The sequence below is a fragment of the Penicillium longicatenatum genome (assembly GCF_028827895.1).
Source record: "Penicillium longicatenatum strain IBT 33135 chromosome Unknown contig_11_segment0_segment0, whole genome shotgun sequence".
NCBI lineage: Eukaryota > Fungi > Ascomycota > Eurotiomycetes > Eurotiales > Aspergillaceae > Penicillium > Penicillium longicatenatum.
In genome coordinates this window covers 1,947,887-1,964,658 of record NW_026643117.1, presented here as the reverse complement: position 1 = coordinate 1,964,658, position 16,772 = coordinate 1,947,887, and the positions used below count along the sequence as shown (strand labels likewise).

At 44.6% G+C, this 16,772-nt stretch overlaps 6 protein-coding genes across 6 annotated transcripts; 5 read left to right on the top strand and 1 right to left on the bottom strand.

The window, feature by feature from the left end:
* Positions 1–1,343: 1,343 nt before the first annotated feature.
* On the top strand, positions 1,344–1,782 carry N7484_000732 (uncharacterized protein; the record flags this gene model as incomplete). The annotated part of the gene is made up of 2 exons (XM_057111153.1): positions 1,344–1,422; positions 1,487–1,782. 2 exons carry the CDS (start codon positions 1,344–1,346, stop codon positions 1,780–1,782), a joined length of 375 nt encoding a protein of 124 aa, XP_056978379.1.
* A 671-nt stretch (positions 1,783–2,453) lies between these two features.
* Positions 2,454–5,073, bottom strand: N7484_000731 (Zn(II)2Cys6 transcription factor; the record flags this gene model as incomplete). Its single annotated transcript, XM_057111152.1, has 3 exons — positions 2,454–3,792; positions 3,843–4,564; positions 4,657–5,073. 3 exons carry the CDS (start codon positions 5,071–5,073, stop codon positions 2,454–2,456), a joined length of 2,478 nt encoding a protein of 825 aa, XP_056978378.1.
* A 385-nt stretch (positions 5,074–5,458) lies between these two features.
* Positions 5,459–7,774, top strand: N7484_000730 (fungal specific transcription factor domain-containing protein; the record flags this gene model as incomplete). The annotated part of the gene is made up of 8 exons (XM_057111151.1): positions 5,459–5,524; positions 5,612–5,954; positions 6,018–6,220; positions 6,278–6,441; positions 6,501–6,680; positions 6,743–6,855; positions 6,919–7,063; positions 7,192–7,774. 8 exons carry the CDS (start codon positions 5,459–5,461, stop codon positions 7,772–7,774), a joined length of 1,797 nt encoding a protein of 598 aa, XP_056978377.1.
* Positions 7,775–10,036: 2,262 nt separating this feature from the next.
* N7484_000729 (uncharacterized protein) lies at positions 10,037–10,288 on the top strand (the record flags this gene model as incomplete). Its single annotated transcript, XM_057111150.1, is given in 2 exon segments — positions 10,037–10,042; positions 10,061–10,288. 2 exon segments carry the CDS (start codon positions 10,037–10,039, stop codon positions 10,286–10,288), a joined length of 234 nt encoding a protein of 77 aa, XP_056978376.1.
* Positions 10,289–11,030: 742 nt separating this feature from the next.
* N7484_000728 (2,3-butanediol dehydrogenase) lies at positions 11,031–12,398 on the top strand (the record flags this gene model as incomplete). Its single annotated transcript, XM_057111149.1, has 5 exons — positions 11,031–11,196; positions 11,231–11,268; positions 11,295–11,562; positions 11,618–12,184; positions 12,271–12,398. 5 exons carry the CDS (start codon positions 11,031–11,033, stop codon positions 12,396–12,398), a joined length of 1,167 nt encoding a protein of 388 aa, XP_056978375.1.
* A 3,367-nt stretch (positions 12,399–15,765) lies between these two features.
* On the top strand, positions 15,766–16,724 carry N7484_000727 (SDR family NAD(P)-dependent oxidoreductase; the record flags this gene model as incomplete). Its single annotated transcript, XM_057111148.1, has 2 exons — positions 15,766–15,829; positions 15,958–16,724. 2 exons carry the CDS (start codon positions 15,766–15,768, stop codon positions 16,722–16,724), a joined length of 831 nt encoding a protein of 276 aa, XP_056978374.1.
* Between the last annotated feature and the right edge of the window lie 48 nt (positions 16,725–16,772).

The following is a 16,772-nucleotide window of genomic DNA, read 5'->3' as shown; positions in this document are numbered from 1 at the left end:
TACTCTTTTCCAAATTTGTTTTTTTGCTAGTCATGAGCCTGCTAGTGATATGTTAGGTCAAGGGGTGGGTCTTAAGTTGTTGTTTCAACTTAATAGCCTTTCACTCTGGTACGACTTGATTCTAAAGCACTTCAACTAGTCTATCATAATCCACGGGTAGACCCCGGTGTAAATTTATCGGCGGACGTATTAGGGAATTTCTGAAAGGAAAGCAAGGATCGAAAAAAGCATATAGGTATGTCCAAACGGTCTAACATAATGGTCCACTGTAAGGGTATCTCTGGCAAAATGAAGCCAGAGTTTAGCTACGTGGGAGTAATTGTCTCCTGGTATACTAGATCTTTCACATTAGCTCTTTCTCTTATTTAGAGTGTGTATTGCTGATATCATTTTGATGAGCGCGAGCTTTAGAAACCAAGCGTACATTTCACAGCATTGTAATAAGTCATTGGTTTCCTTAATAGGTCGTGTCATCCACTTTGCTTTTCGTGTCCACTTCGAAATCTTCCCTAGATCTTCTCATCTGTTGATTTGATAATGGCTTTTACTGACTATGATAAGAACCTAATCTTTTATGTGATTTGGAACAGATTTCTCGGGCATAATTCAGCAGTGTATGGAAATAGAGATCACCTTGTGGGTGTAGCTGGAATAATCTGATCTCATGAGGCTAAGCATTTTCTTTCTTATCACTACAGAGGGTAACAGCTCTCACATGACGCTCCAATATAACTAACTTAGTGGCGGGCATTGTGCGATTAGTCATTCCTCCAGATCCGGGCGTTGTATTTTAATTGTTGGCCAGTGGTGATATTGCGTCATTGTTATATCATTAGATGCATTTTATCACAATTAAATCATGCATAGCCTTTCAGGAAAACAAATGCAGTCACAAGCAGTTGTTCATTATCTATTCGAGACTGCCAGTTTAGTGACAGCTTTCTCCTAGCGTGGTTGTTCTAAGGCAATATGACGCCCCTAAAAGTTCTCAAGTGCATTCGTTATTATATACTCGTCAAAGTTATCTTGAAGCCCATATGGATGAATACTATTTTCAGATTGAGTATAAATTAGAAATTAGTCACATCTTTTATTCACAAACAATGGGGCAAGCCATTACCGGGCTAGCGAAGTCCATTATGGCCATTGGTGACGACAGTGGTAAATGTATCTTTGCATGAATAAACTCGAGCCAAATGATTTCCCCCAGCTTGATGACGTATCTAATACGTAATCTGTGAACAATTAGACAGAAACGGACATTATAAACCCCTCCAAGAATTGGCAAAGTAGGTATATCCAGCCTTTATACCCCTGTCCGGCACTACTATATACGATATACTATGTCTGATCAGTCTAAGAACGGTGGATCTCGCCATTCCAAGCTCGATGAACTCGACCCTCGAGTCAACGGCGACAAAGGTAAAACTATTCTGATGCTTCTTCAGCTGTTTAATGTACTTATCAGATCTAATGAAAAACGCAGGAACCCAGGGCCGTCCTGACGACCATGTAGAAAATGCACACGATCATGGCAAATTTTTTTCTCACCATGATGGAATATCCAACAAACTAGACCCCAGCGAAAATCCAGATAAGGATAACAGTCGCCGCAAGAATGTCGCTGCTAGCACACCTTTTATGCCTCAGGCTGGAAAGCCTGCAGGGACTCAAGCTGACCAAGGGGTCATATCAGATCCTGATCACCGTCGCGAAAACGTTGCTGCCAGCACTCCATTCATGCCTCAGGCTGGAAAACCCGCTGGCAATTCATCTCTCTGATACACTGAGTAGGCTGGTATTTTGCATCGGGTACCATTTTTTATCTATACCTAGTACCAAGCTTGTTTTCAAATAAGTCTAGGCTTTTCAATATTCCCTATGTTTTCCTTTTGTTGTATTTCCTTTGCATCTATTTTCCCTACGATATGATCAGAAATGACATTTTTGGTCACCACTCGAACTCTAGATATCTCATTGATAACCAGGCAAAGTAGAATTCTAAATCAGACTACTCTTTGGACACACGGGATCTTTATCTCGGTCCGTACTCAGAGCCACCCTATAATGCATTTGCCTGAATAATAAGAATTATTTTCCATGACACCGCGAGCTTGGGTGTTAACAGATCAATGCCTCCTTCAAAATGACATTTTCTTGAATAATAACGATAATACTGGCCTTACTTTACTAATCTGAATGATGGCGTCAGCAAATGCTCATACATAGGGGATTAATTGTTTTATCTACATCCACTTATTGTACCTGGTTTAATCAAAGAGTTGTCCCTGCCGAGCCAAAAGGGTTTGTAAGCAGTACTCGGGGCAATTACGGAGACAATTCTGACCTAGAATGTGGAATATTTCTTGAAGCGTGTAGGGTGATTAGCTACGCAATGTAGATACAATCCCTTTTGTCTAATATTAATATACATAGCAATACCTGATTTGCTTCTATAGTTCCGGGAAAAACAGATCTACAAAGTTTTCATCGAATCGGTCATGAGCATAATGCCACTGATCAGCGGCTCCTGTTGCTCCTAAAAATGAGGGATCTGTTCCCGATCCAGCAATGAAGTCACCCTGGATCACAAGCTGGGGCGAGTCAAACCCTGCATCAGGGCCTGATATGATAGATTCTGGTATCTCAATATCAGTGACAGAGGTGGGATGGTTTTCCATTGAGTGGAAGGCATAGGGATTTGTATCGACGGGTTGCTGCTTATAGCGGCGCGAGGGCAAATCGCTCACGTCGAGATCCATAGCCACTGCCAGCCGGCGGAGTGACTTGTCACAGAATTGCCAAGCTCGATGAGCAGCAACACTGTGTGTGGACATTCTATCGAGCCATTTTATGCATTTCTTCGCCAACTGTAGTAGATTGCTCGCTTCCTCCGGCAGATGAACACAACCGTAGGATATTTCAAGAATAATGACTGTTAACGTCTGCATGGCATAATGGAGAAGGCACCACCAGTGGCAAATTGCTTCGGAAACGTCCGTATTTGGCTCCTCTGGGATCAGATGGGCCATTTGAATGGCAGACTTAATGGCAGATACAGCCATGAATCTCGTGAAACAATATTCCTCGTTTGTGTTGTGCGACATTTCTTTGTGCTGTCGACAAATGCATGGGCGACCTAGTATGATTCGGGCGCTGTAATATTGGAAAGCCAGGCGGGTCCTTTCTTCGGGGGCTTGACGATAATCATTCGGGCGAGTGAAATCTAAGTCAGGCGGAAGTGAGCCAAGCCACATGTCGACTCTTTCTCGGATCTCGTCAATTCGATTTTTAAGATCCTTCCATGGTTGATGAACAGCATCTGCCGCGTACACACGGTCTAGGAGTTCCTGCACCAGTAATGTGAGGTCACAAGAATACAAAAAGTATAGTCCAGTCGAAACGGGGAGTGAATGGAGCCATGCAGGAGGAGATGGTGTATGCCGTTCGTTTCTGGATCTGGCAGAGGGGCCCATCCGAAAATACGAGCTACTCATGGCTTCATTTATTTGACCTTCCCGAGTTTGAGGATTGTTGAGAAGAGAGGTAGCCGGTTCCTGGTCTAAATCTTGTTCATCGAACGGCAGTGGCAGCGGTGAAGCGCACATGCTCACCGAGATACAATTAGGCCGACCTGTCATCAGGCTGAGTTTGTTCTCAATTGTAATGAGCGACCACCAGACCCTGTTCCGAACCTCTTTCGAGATATTCGTAATCATTGGGTTGCAGCTTTTCAAGTTGATTCCAAGAGCCACTGCGGAGCGGATGGCCAATGCCGACATTCTCCAGGCCCTGCATCGGCCGTCAGCTGGGTCAAGGGTATGGGTTGTTATAAGCATTACCGATGAATTTGATCTGTGGAGAGAAGATAGAAAGCCATTAAGCCCTCCACTTGAACTTGTTGGAGGTCAGGGTGGCGAAATACCTCATCTCCGCTCATGCTTAACATTCGAGCTCTAGTCAGATAAAGTAGATGATCTTTAGGGTCCCCACGCCAATCCAACTCGGTAGTATGAGCATAGGTAGCGGCGATTGCAAAAACAATGTTCAGAATAGCCATCCATTTGTCACCAGGAAGGTTAGGTCTGTCGAAAAATCTCTCATACTGACTACAAAATAAAGGACGATTCAGAATAGGGATGTAAGGGTGGGCCACACGCATGTAAGTGTCGAGGAGTTTATCAGCTAGCGGCCGCGGGGGCACCCAGTACATTTGTACTGGCTCTGATACCCCTATATCGAAATCATCAACGTGATAATTAATCTCATGAGGGCCTAAATGATCGCCCGTGGTGTGGTCTTTGTTCAGGGTATTGGTGCGTTGTAGGATCTCCTGCTGCAGGCTTTGCATCCAAGTGATTTCCGAGCTTTTTCCTATATATCCCGTGGCTCGAGATTCCTTAGTCAGATTGACATCGTATTCGACTTCGTCCAGAGCACTTAGTGACCCAATGGAAGAATCCGAACTGGCATGCTCATGTGCCGGTTCTTGGGATATTTCCCCCAGACTGTCGCGAAATTTATCACCTTTAATATCGTTGGATACATATCCAGAGTCTGAATCCTGCTATGAGGCTCAACATCTAGTATCAGCCGCAATATGCTCTGTGTGAATCAACTTCAATGCACACGTGCACTGAGAAGTCTTTTCCTTACCAAAAATTCCTTGATTCGTTGAGCTGTGCGCCCGGGCACAAATTGCTCTGCTTCTTTCAATAGGCTCTGAGACATTTGCAGTTTCACTGAAAGGTCTTCTTGCTGTCTGATATTCGGGCTGGTCAACGTGAATTCGGTACGAAAATGATTTGCACTCGCCCACCTCTTCAACTTTTCACGCATTCCCAGCGGATATAAACAAACCACTCGAAGTTCTCGGCATTGTCTGCAGCTCGGAGCATCGCCACTACATTTGGTTTTCCTTATCCGGCATGATTCGCATGCCCGTGGAACACGTCTGCCTAGCTTCGGTGCAACAATTGAACGCTGTCTTGGGATCGCAATCTTCGCTTTCCCATGGGATTCAGGGTTCAGAGAAATCATTGATGAGCTAATCGGTGGTGTCTCATTTGACATCTTCGAGTGTTTAGTAGATGGAGGAAACAAGGCTGTCTGGATTATCGCTGCCCTCGAGGCGCTATCCGGCCTTGAAAGTCTATGTTCCCTTGTCGACCGATTTTAGGTATATAACAACTGATAGAGAATGATGGAGTATGATGGGTTCCCACAAGATATTGGTGGAAAGAAAGCCGGTCAAAATCCAGGGCACAATATTTCAAGGTGGTTGTGACCGCTCGGAGAAGATGACGTCATGATATAGTAATTTCGAAGGATTTCAGGTATACGCCTAATACCTGGCAACATCTAGCAACGTGCTTGGATTGGAAGATAGACACAATCTTTTACAAGTACTGAAATCTTTGGGCGAACAAAAAACCACGCCTCACCACGCTGTGTCATCATGTCCAACAGATTGAAGGGGCCGGCCGACATCTCCACGCACACTGGACCTGCGAATGAGCAAAGTGTAAGCCGATCAAATGATCTCGATGCGCGCTCAAAATCAGACAGGGATCATTGGAAAGGGAAGCCGATATTGATACATATTTGATAGGGAAATACGAGAAATGTGTTTAGCGATGGTTTCCATGACCAGGAGCCATCGCAAGTGGATCAGCTCGGCGCTGCGCTGAAACATCCTATAGCAACCATACCAACTGCGTATCACGGCATAATATACGAACTTTATGAGGCAATTCAGCAGGAAGATCGGGTTCGCGAACGGGAATTGTTCAGTCAGATGCCAGATGGCAAAACTGCCCAGCAAGTCCGCATATTCCTTTACGGGATGCTAGCGAATGCAAGATTGGCTGAAATGAATGATCAAATTGCTAGTCGTCCAGTTAATGCTCTATCCGGAATGGAAATGGAAATGGAAATGGAAATGGAAATGGAAGGTAATTTACCGAGAGCTCGGCCAAGGGTTTTGGATATTCAATACTTGTGTGAAGTTGCTCCAGTGAGGGTTCCAGCAAGACCGTGGACTACTGTCACGGATAGCGATGACTTAGTATCGCACTTAATATCCCTTTACCTCACTTGGGGCTACCCTTTCTACGCATTTTTCTGCGCTGAAACGTTTGTGAAACACATGCAAGTCGGGCATCTTCAGTCGGACTTCTGTAGTCCTTTCTTGGTGAATGCGCTTCTCGCCAACGCATGTGTAAGTAACAAGGCTCCGTGGACTGTACTATCGTCAAGCAATACTAACTTAAGAAAGTTCTACTCAGACTACACCGAGGCGTACAGTTTACCTGGGGACGTAAAAAGGAAGGGTGCTCATTTTCTGGCCGAAGCAGAATTATACTTGAAATCGCAACAAACTGATGGGAGGGGCGATATACGGCTGGCCTCTTTACAGGCATCTCTTCTACTATATGAAAGGTAGCAAGCATTCACCCTAACAGAAAAACCTGCCATGACTCTCTTCTAATTATTGACAGATACTCCCTGTCAGGCTATGACAACTACGGATACACAATGCTTCATCGAGCGATAGGGATGGCTGAATCAATTGGCATAGTGAACAATACGAGGATGTTAAATTTGGAAGCCCCACACCTGACTAGTGATATGAAACGCTCTCTCCAAAGAACTGCGTGGGGGTTGTTCCAAATCGATACGTGCGTTCATCGTCACCCTGGCAAACGTGAGGATTGATGTATTCGGATTGACAAAGCTACAGGATTGTCCACATGAATTTCCTCAAACGAAGCCAGATTAAAATCGTAAACCTGGATCGAATTTCTCGAGATGAGACTCTTCCAGATGAAGTGTGGACGCCTTACCCGAAAAGGGGTGATTGTCGTCAGTCTCATATGAGTCGGTACTTTGATGAAGCTTGCAAGCTCTCTTTTATAGCAAGAGACGCCTCCTGGAACATCCTGCGAACTGATAATGGAAGCAAAAAGCGAGAACTTTACGGGCGGCTATGCCAGTGGGAAAAAGAGCTGCCCTCTACCTTGAAGCTGATTGAGAACCCAGCACCGTACATTCTAATACTTAGGTTTGTGTTTGTCTCATCTTTCCAAATTTGGTGATTGCAATATATCTTGACCTTATTAACGATGGAATATGCTACAGAATGCGCTACCATACTATGGTAATAAATTTATGCTGCCATGACCTCCAAAGTGATATGCTCACGGGAGCAAGTGATCATGAATTAGCCAAATCAGATGACGATTTCAATCCCCAAAAAGCTGCTATTTTGTCTGCACGAGAAATAGCGGTTCTTATCCGGAAGTTTGGAACAGATTACGGGCTGGAATATAGCCATCAGTTTTCTATGTATGCAATTAACGTCTCGTTGTTCTGCTTGCTTGCGCAGAAAGACTTTGATATCCGGGATCCTGATTTCCTGAGTTTGACCCAAGCATTTTCGATTGTTGCATGCCGATCCCAGGTGGGAAGGCATTTGTTTCGAGCGTTTAAAATAACCATTCGCTCCCGAAGTCAAGCTGGGTTAATCAATAACCCAGAGGATGTTTCCCCTGGCATTAGAGAACTTTTGGGGCCACGGAAAAACTACACTGAGCCTGACAAATGGGATTACAATGCAGAGTGTTTGGCTGAAATGGAAGGAGAGAGAAGCTTCATCAGGGATATTGGGGTTGATCCGACAGTGCCCGGACTCCACCAGATGCTTAAATGGTACGAAAGTCTGAGCCTGGGCGAGGAAATTCAATGGAGGAAGAACCACGCATCTGTGTTTTAATTTTTCCTCAGTCTTGATCTTCAAAATTCCTGACAACCAATGTCAAGGTTTCCTGCGCCAGGGAAAAATTGCCTCGCATACGCCTGATAGTTTTTTGTATTGCGTTCCTCTGAAGAGATGTGGGGATGTGACAATTATCAGATAGAAAAACATCAAAATTTCTTGACAACATTAAATGGCGTCGCTTCCAAGTAGCTCCTTGTAGGGATGGTCAGTTTGGTTTTTTGGCCCGATGAAGCCCACCCGTGGGCTCTATGTCCGGATGAGGAAAATTCATGTATTCTATCGCAAATTTAGCGCCAAGATCCGCATCCGTATTCCCTGTTTTGAATAGTCTCTAAATTCTATTCAGCCAGTTATACTACGTCTCCGATAACGTGACTGTAATAATGACACGCGGCGTCGGCAAGACTATCTAGATTTAATGTTTACCACTTACTACTGCCAGTTGTTCTTGACCTTCTCATCCACCGGGCAGGACTGCGTTTTTAACCCCGTTCTTGCTGGATTTCACGAGTTTGAACTTGTAATGAAGAAGTAGGTTGAGCAAGCTATCATCATGTGTCTCCTAGGAAATTAGCCAAAGCATGAAGGTGAATATTGATGATCACAGGTGCGGTTCGCCATTTTCCGGAGGCGCGAATTCGCACTGTGATTATCTCAAATTTTGCAGATAAAAGTGGCTTTCTCAGGTCACAAGCTGTTCTTCGCGAGATAAACGGATGTGCCATAATTGTTAAGATTTTCCTACCGCATAGCCGTCAACCTATTGGCTCCGATCTGACCTTCCATCCAATTACCATCTCCAGCCCTGGTCCCGACGCTGTATATGGAGATCTGATCCAAATTTCAAACTCATGCGACCTCATGTAACGACCAAGCGCCACCGATGGTTGTTTGAGCGGAAATCGACGTGCCAGAACAATTCGCTTCGGTGGGAATACGGTCTACCGTGCAAACTATATCAGCGTTGGCGGACAAGACAAAATCCTCAATATAATGCATAACCCCCAATTTACATGCATCGTTTCGGACTTTATTACGGTTGGTGCAAATCCATGTTTGGAATGTATGAAACTTGATCTTGTCTGCGGCTAGTTTGAAGAAAGCTGTGACTGACACTTGGGAGTTAATGACTCATTATGCCGAAAATCATCAGAGTTTATGTGACGAAACATTGGCTGGCTGGTACCGTTTCATCCATCACCTTCAGCTAAATCTGAGTACATGGCGGTGGCCATTTACTAGATAAACGCTACCTGCTTCCCAGGAGAGAAGAAGTCCCGGTTTATCACAGAGAACTGAGAGAAGACTAGCGTGATTGGCGTGATGAATGATATCTCATAAAATAATAAGGTCATGTGAAGTACATTCCCCTAATTGCGGTGGTTCTTGATCGTTTACTAGATAGTGGTAGGAATTTAGGGAACAGTTGGGGGCAACCTGGGTTTTAAACCCACTGTTTTACATTGCATAATAGCAGCGAGATATGGTGCCATTTGTTGAAGGTTTCTTGTTCATTAAGTTTTTGAATCTGAAATCGGGGCTAATTCTTCAAGCCCTCAGATAATTCCCTCTATAGATAGAGATAACTCAGTTGCAGGCGGTGGCGAAGGATGTGGGCCAGAATAGCCAATTTTAACTGATTTCTGAAAACAACCCCGGTCTATACTATGTGCTCGACGCGATCGCTACAGAAAAAATGTGGAGCCTGGCTTGCTTGACAGATAACAGCGCTTGTCCCCAATAGACTTAAAAGTGAGATTTAGCCGAACTTCTTATAACCGCCTAACCCTCTACTGTAGGATACTTAGCCCTTCAGTCTATTGGGCAGTCATTCTCTCAGTCTAATCCCAAGCCGACCGGGTTAGATGTCAGCATATTAGATGATGTAAGCTATTTAGATCACATGATATTAGTAAGCACACATATGAGATGCGTGCGCACCAATAACATAATGGACAGACAGATGCATATACTCGGACGGACACCCATTGATCACTGTTCCACCGCCTGATTACGTATACGAACATTAGATTTCTCTCACGTGAGAGTAATTCTATGGTGAGCGGAGAAAGTGTTTATCCAGTCAATTGTTCTTTTGGCATGTCAGCTATACACATAGTAATTTTATCTCTATTTTACAGTGAATTATAGGCAATAGCTATCACTGACTGGGTAATTCAGATACTTAGTTACACCTACATGTGCGTAATCCCATAATCTATCAACCTGGAGTACACAACCCTGTTTTCCACCATAATGCAAGTACGCAGCTAATCGTAGTTAGCGTATTACCGCATTACCGCATTAGGTATGCCGGGCGGTCAACTTTCACAGCCGATGCTGCTTGGCCCCAACAAGGGGTTAGACTCAATGCTAGGCGCCTATGCGGAACTGCAGAGGCAATCTGAAGGGACCTCATTCGTGGCTGGTAAGCGACCCTCCATTGTGATTTATGTCAACGCGGCCGTGTGCTCATTGGTGGAACCTCGACCAGGTCATGATGTATGACACTTTTATCCAAATACCCCTGCTGTCTGTGATTTCATCTTTATGCTAGTGGCGTTTTCAACCTAGTCATACGCCGTTTTCTCTCATTCTTCGAATGTTCTATTGGAGGCTCACTATATCCTGTTCCCGTGCAGTGTGCATCCCAGCTCCTTACGCCAAATTCTGCGATTGCAGGTCTTCTTGCTTTTGACAGCTACCGCGCGGCCTTTCGGCCTCATGCTGTTCACGATTTTAGTAATCAAAGCCGGTTCTTGACCAGCTCCCTCATCGCCCCCAATCAGAGCGCAATTTATATTTGGAAATGAGCCCCTAGTGAAATAGCGGTGATGGATTACTCTTCCTTTATGAACCCAGCAAATTGGAAAGCTTCCCGAAGTCCAAGAAAGTAGGTTTCTGGAATCAAGGCTAGCTCAGCTATTCTGTTCGCTTTATCAAGTAACCTGTTACGCGCAAGCTGGCTGCTGCAACCACGATAGATGACGTCTGAAGATTTTGATTTCACTGATATTCTACACGCTGTCCCTATGGCTGGTCCCTTCTCCGACTAGTCCTTATAATCTTGAAATTTCTCTGATGTCATGCATGTATCGGTCAATCTTGCCACAATATTCTATTAGGACAAATATAAACACAATATCCTCCAAGGCCTATCGCTACCCAACTTATGAAGGCAGTAATCCTCTCAACAGAACGTTGAGCTCACCAGATGCCGAAATAGCCGATACGCTCATATTCAGCCAGCATGTTGAACACAACGACTCAGTCTGGAGACACACTGCATACGACGCTCAAGAGCGCCCCGATGATGAAGTCTGTCCGTTTTCACGGATCAGGTGATATCCGCGTGGATGAAATTGAAGAGCCGATGTGTAGCAAGGGTCAAGTAAAGGTCTGCATTATGGTGCAAGGTACTAGTTGCAATATTAACGTGATAGTCTACAGATGAGGCCAGCTTACGTCGGAATTTGCGGAAGTGGTGGGTTTGTTCTATTCTATAATTCTCCAGATCCACCTGACAGCCATAGATCTCCACGAATACACTAGTGGCCCAGTATTGATACCACAAACACCCCATCGTATTACTGGATCGACATATCCTATCTCAATGGGTCATGAATTTGGTGGTATCATCGAAGAAGTTGGCGACGGTGTAACACACCTTTCCCCAGGCCAGCGCGCCGTCGTGCGGCCTACCATCTTCGACGGAACATGTTCTGCCTGCAAACAAGGCCACAAAAATTGCTGCGAGAATATTGGATTCATTGGGTTGAGCGGTAAGACATCTACCGACATATAAGATAGAATAGCTAAGTTAAAGCCTTTTACCAGGCTACGGCGGGGGCATGTCGAAAAAGATCGTTGCCCCAGCTGGCCATTTCTACTCCATTCCCGAAACCATATCACTTGAAGCTGCGGCCCTCATCGAGCCACTCGCCGTCGCATGGCATGCAGTCAACTTGTCACCGTTCAACCCAGGAGATAATGTCTTGCTCGTCGGAGGCGGGCCTATTGGGGTCGGCGTCGTGCAGGTCCTCAAGCTGCAAGGAGCGAGGAATATCATGGTGTCTGAATTAATGGAGAGTCGCCAACAACTTTGCAGGACTTATGGCGCAACACATATTCTAGATCCACGCAAGGGCGATGTCGCGCAAGGCGTGCGAGAGATCACCAGTGGCGTCGGTGCAGATGTTATTTTTGACGCTGCGGGCGTGGAAAAGGCATTGATCGGGGCTATACCCGCTTGTAAAGCGCAAGGTACGATTGTTAACATTGCTGTTTGGGAGAAGTCGCCTTCTATTCCTGTGAATCATTTGATGTACAAAGAGCTCCGGTACATGGGAGCGGCTCTGTATGACGAAACTTCGTTTTTGGATACGATCCGCGCAGTCAATGATGGTAAGTGTACCTTTTTGACTTTCTTTATCCTTTTTGACGTCCCTGGGTGAATCAACGTTACTGAATCACGGCGAATATATGAGCAGGCCTACTGAAACCGGAAGGTATGATTAGCTCGCGCATCAGATTGGATGAAGTTGTGGAGAAAGGATTTAAAGCACTGCTTGAGCATAGGGATGAGCACTGTAAAATACTGGTGGACGTTCAGGCCTAGATCTACACTACATACAATTATATGGACCGGATTCATTGGCAATATTCACAATCAACTAAGCACGACAAGAGTAGTCTTTCCGTGCACAAATTTATGACTCAAGTGGAATGTCTCCAGTGAAAGCTTGTTCTGAAATTTCCAAAAACATTAGCATGTAAAACGATGTGGTATATCAGAAAGTTACTGCCGTGCTGATCTAGTCAACATGTCGCGCATTATCTCGTAAGGTGCGCGTTGCTACGTGCTCAAAAATAAAGGAGCAGCGACCATGCGTCTCTTTTCCTCCCCTAGGGCTTGAAAAGCGGTAGCGTTTGGAAATAATCGATTGGAAATCGCCGGCCCTGTGGATAAATGAGAGACCCTCAAGGGCCAAATGCTGAGCTCAACATAGATGAAGGGATAAGGCGGGCCATATAATTGTAGAGTTATGTGAATGATTTCCAGATTCGTATTAAGTCCAATTGTTCATAGATAGCGACGCTTAGGTCTCTTTAATCCTGAGATATGTTGATCCAAATTGGTGTGAAATTTCAAAATAGGGGCTCTTATGCCTTCCTTCTATTCCCTTTAATCGGTAAGCATATTGGTAAGGTTTTTTCACAGGGCAACGGCGAATTAATGATGCCTAGGAAAAATGGTACTAATTATATGTAGACCCTTTAACAAAGTCTTACCCAAGTTCAAGGTGACACACACTCTGCTAAAAGCCATTTGCTTGCGGTATAGAATACACAGAACCCAAGGTCTAACTACGAAGTTGATTCCATGGAAAGGAAAGAAAGTTCTCTCTGATTAGAGCGTGAATGCCAGCCTATAGTGACATATCATTACGTCTGTTTTCGCTACAGCTGGAAAAGGGTAGCCAGTACCGCATCACTTTTGAAAGAGATGCCTATTCAAAGCTCACGGGACTAATGCTATTCTTTCAGAATTTACAGTTTCTTGGGGTGTTAGAGCTTAAAAGCAAATAAAACGGCTTCTAAGAGATCTACCCTGGGTTCCGCAGCGAAAGGCCTCGTCGTTGTAAGCGCGAAACTTGAGAACCTTCAAAAGGGGAGATTTTGTATAGAAATGCGCTATTTCTACTATTTCATCCTGGATATATTCTTGATAATACAAAGTCGCTTGTTTTAAAATGTGATCCGAGTCCCAGAAATATGACCTGCACAACTCCCTATTACCTATTTACATCTCCTATTTTCGGAGCCCTTCCAGTAGGAAAATTATCTTTATTACAATATCAAAATCACAGGAGAGTGAATTAATTAGCTAGTATCTACATTGAATGAGTAGGCTGACGTAACTGGACATAGAAACTCGCCCCGGCGCGTAGTGGGCTCTCTGCTGATCATATCATAGAGACAGGTAAGAGAGCAGTTGGGGGCTCACATACGCTGTAGTTCATAGGTACCATGTTCTTCATGATTATCCTTAGTTGGCACAATATTGAATCCAACTCATGTTTTGATTATAAGCCAATAAGTAACAAATAATTCGCCATTACTATACTACATCTTGGACAAGGTATGTTAACACAACCACTACTACATATAATGATGGCCATTTTAATAACTTTAAGGCTTTCCATCTCTGACTTTCGCAAAATACAAAAATGCTGAGCATTCAATAGCGAAAGATGATACTCTTATCTGCAGGGCAGAAAAGATAGAGCACTCTGTGTACTGTGGTTGGTGATGAGAAAGTAAGAAGAACGAGAGGGAGAAGCGTTGATCGACCTACAGGTTCTGGCCATATGACCTCTGAAACCACTTCCTCGTAAACCCATTGCCACTTCGACAGAAAAGCTGGAGTGCGAATCTTCTACTATTCCTTGAGTCTTAGTATGAAGAACTGGTAAGAGTACAGTCTCTCGCACTAGCTTACTTTCTCCATTAAAGGGCAAGATAGAAGAAGGATTGTTGTTGCTGATTGAACAGAAAGACCTCAAAACAACTTCAATGTTTCCGGTTTTGGCCCTTTGAACCAGCTATTCTAAATTTCGATTCATGTGGCGAGTCAGCTGGTTACTAAATTTAAATGTAACTCACACTGCCGGCCATACAGAACTATCAGATAATGTGGAGAGTGACCTGCATCGTAAGGGCTTTGTCTCGAATCAAATGCATGTGCCTCAAGAGCCTCTCATTTGCAGAAAAAGAAAATTTAATAGATCTGCACAATCATAGATCGAGGGTATAAAGGCAATCTTGTTTAGGCATGAGACGAGTTCTATAACTTGGGGCGCTATTTGACCGCAAAGTCCATATTGTTACATGGCAAAGACCAGCTTTTAACGAATGTTGAAAATCTTGTATACTATTGCAGCCCATCACCGCCGTTGGAAAGTAAACCTTAGACTGGGGAGCCGTCATAAAAAGCTTTTTTCCACCTTTTGTGGGAAATGGCCACTTTGCAGTCTCATGAAGACAATTAGAACAATTTCCGTGAGAGATAGAAAATAGAACGGCGACTCAGCCACAGCGGTCCTGAGGAAGCTTTGAAAATGTTTGATAAGGGGTTACACGCGGCATATGAAGGTAACAATTGTAGACGCGTTCCCGATCAGGCAACTCGAAAATTTATATAATGATTCTGGGCCAGTGCGGCGTCAAAGTATACTGCGACCACATTTACCTTCGCCAAAGCGGTATTGACGTTTTCTGTCGTTCCCGTTCGTCTCCATTCCCGGCTATTCCAGCCACAAATGACTGGTAGTCATGACTCATGGGACCCCCAAGGCGGGCAACAAAGTCACCGCTAGATGGCACTACCTCATACCTAATGCCTTCAATGTGTTTTAAAGAGATTGGCAGATAATTTGACGCTATAGAAAGTCTCTGCATGCTGGAAGGTATACTCCGGACAAGTGTGTGCTCCACGGCTGCCGTACTCTGAAGATGAATGACGTACCTTTTTCCACCGGTTGAAGCACCTACAGTAGCAGCCTTTGAAAGGCATAATACCTGTAAGTCAAATATATACCTAGCCTTGCCTTGAGACTATGAGAGGTTTGGCATACGTCATTCATTTAACCATAACAAAATTGGGCGTTCTGATTGGCGGATGACAAACCGAGCCGACGCGTGCTTTCGGACCTACTGTACATTACACAGAGAAAGCCGTCCAATCTAATCATTCATTCTCTCCAATCAATTCAGCTATGACCACATTCTTACCTACCATTGACTTCATCCCCGGATTACAAAATCCTTGACGTTCACCCAATCATCTTTTCCGATCAACACTTGTTTCGAGGGCAAATTTCACTGACGTAAAGGATCAATTGATAATTAAAAGCTCTGCCCCCGCTTGCGCAACAATGGCTTTTCGACTTACCTTTAAGCGTTTTCACCATACGTATCTCAAAATGACTGCACAAGATATCAATCAAAACTTCAGGCTCGAGAATATCTTCAATGTTAAGGACAGAGGTAAGTGGAGCACAAAGTTGACCATGTCTCAACATTCATTCTCTCGTGCGGATCGTGCTAATTATCTACTAGTGGCTCTTGTCACCGGCGGGGGTCGGGGATCGGTTTAATGGCCACTCAATCACTAGCGGTCAACGGTGCCAAAGTTTACATCACAGGTCGCACGGATGAGAAATTAGAGCGGGTGGCAGAGCTATACGGAAAGAATATTCCCGGTCAGATTATCCCAATCACGGCCGATATTACCTCCAAGGAGTCTATCCAGAAGCTTGTCAATGTAATCTCTTCCAAAGAGTCCAAGCTACACATTTTGATCAACAACGCCGGTATTAGCTCTACTACTTACGAGACGGAGCACAATGATCCGAAAGCTCTTCAAGAAGAGTTTTTCCACAACAAGAGCACGATCGAAGAATGGGAAGATGTGATGCGAACCAATGTTACGCAGCTGTTTTTCACAACCTCGGCCTTTCTACCATTACTCAACAAAGGAACAGAGGACGAACGTGGTTGGTCCAGCACTGTGGTTAACATTACTTCCATTTCGGGTATCATCAAGACAGCTCAACACCACTTTGCCTACAACTCTAGCAAAGCAGCTGCTATTCATCTGACTAAGATGTTGGCACACGAAATCATGTCTTCCAACCTGAAGATCCGTGTGAATAATATTGCACCGGGTGTCTTCCCGTCGGAGATGACGGCTAAAGACAGTGATGAGAAACAGAAGAGCTCAATCCCCAAGGAAAAGTATGAGTCCAAGGTTCCTGCCGCGCGCCCCGGAAAGGATGAGGATATGGCAGGCGCTGTTCTTTTTACCGTTGCGAACCAATACCTCAACGGACAGACTATCGTCGTTGATGGTGGCTATGTTTTGGCCGCTGGAACTGTTTGAGAGACAGTTGACAGTCCAGACGATACTGAAATTGTGCGTCGTCGAATT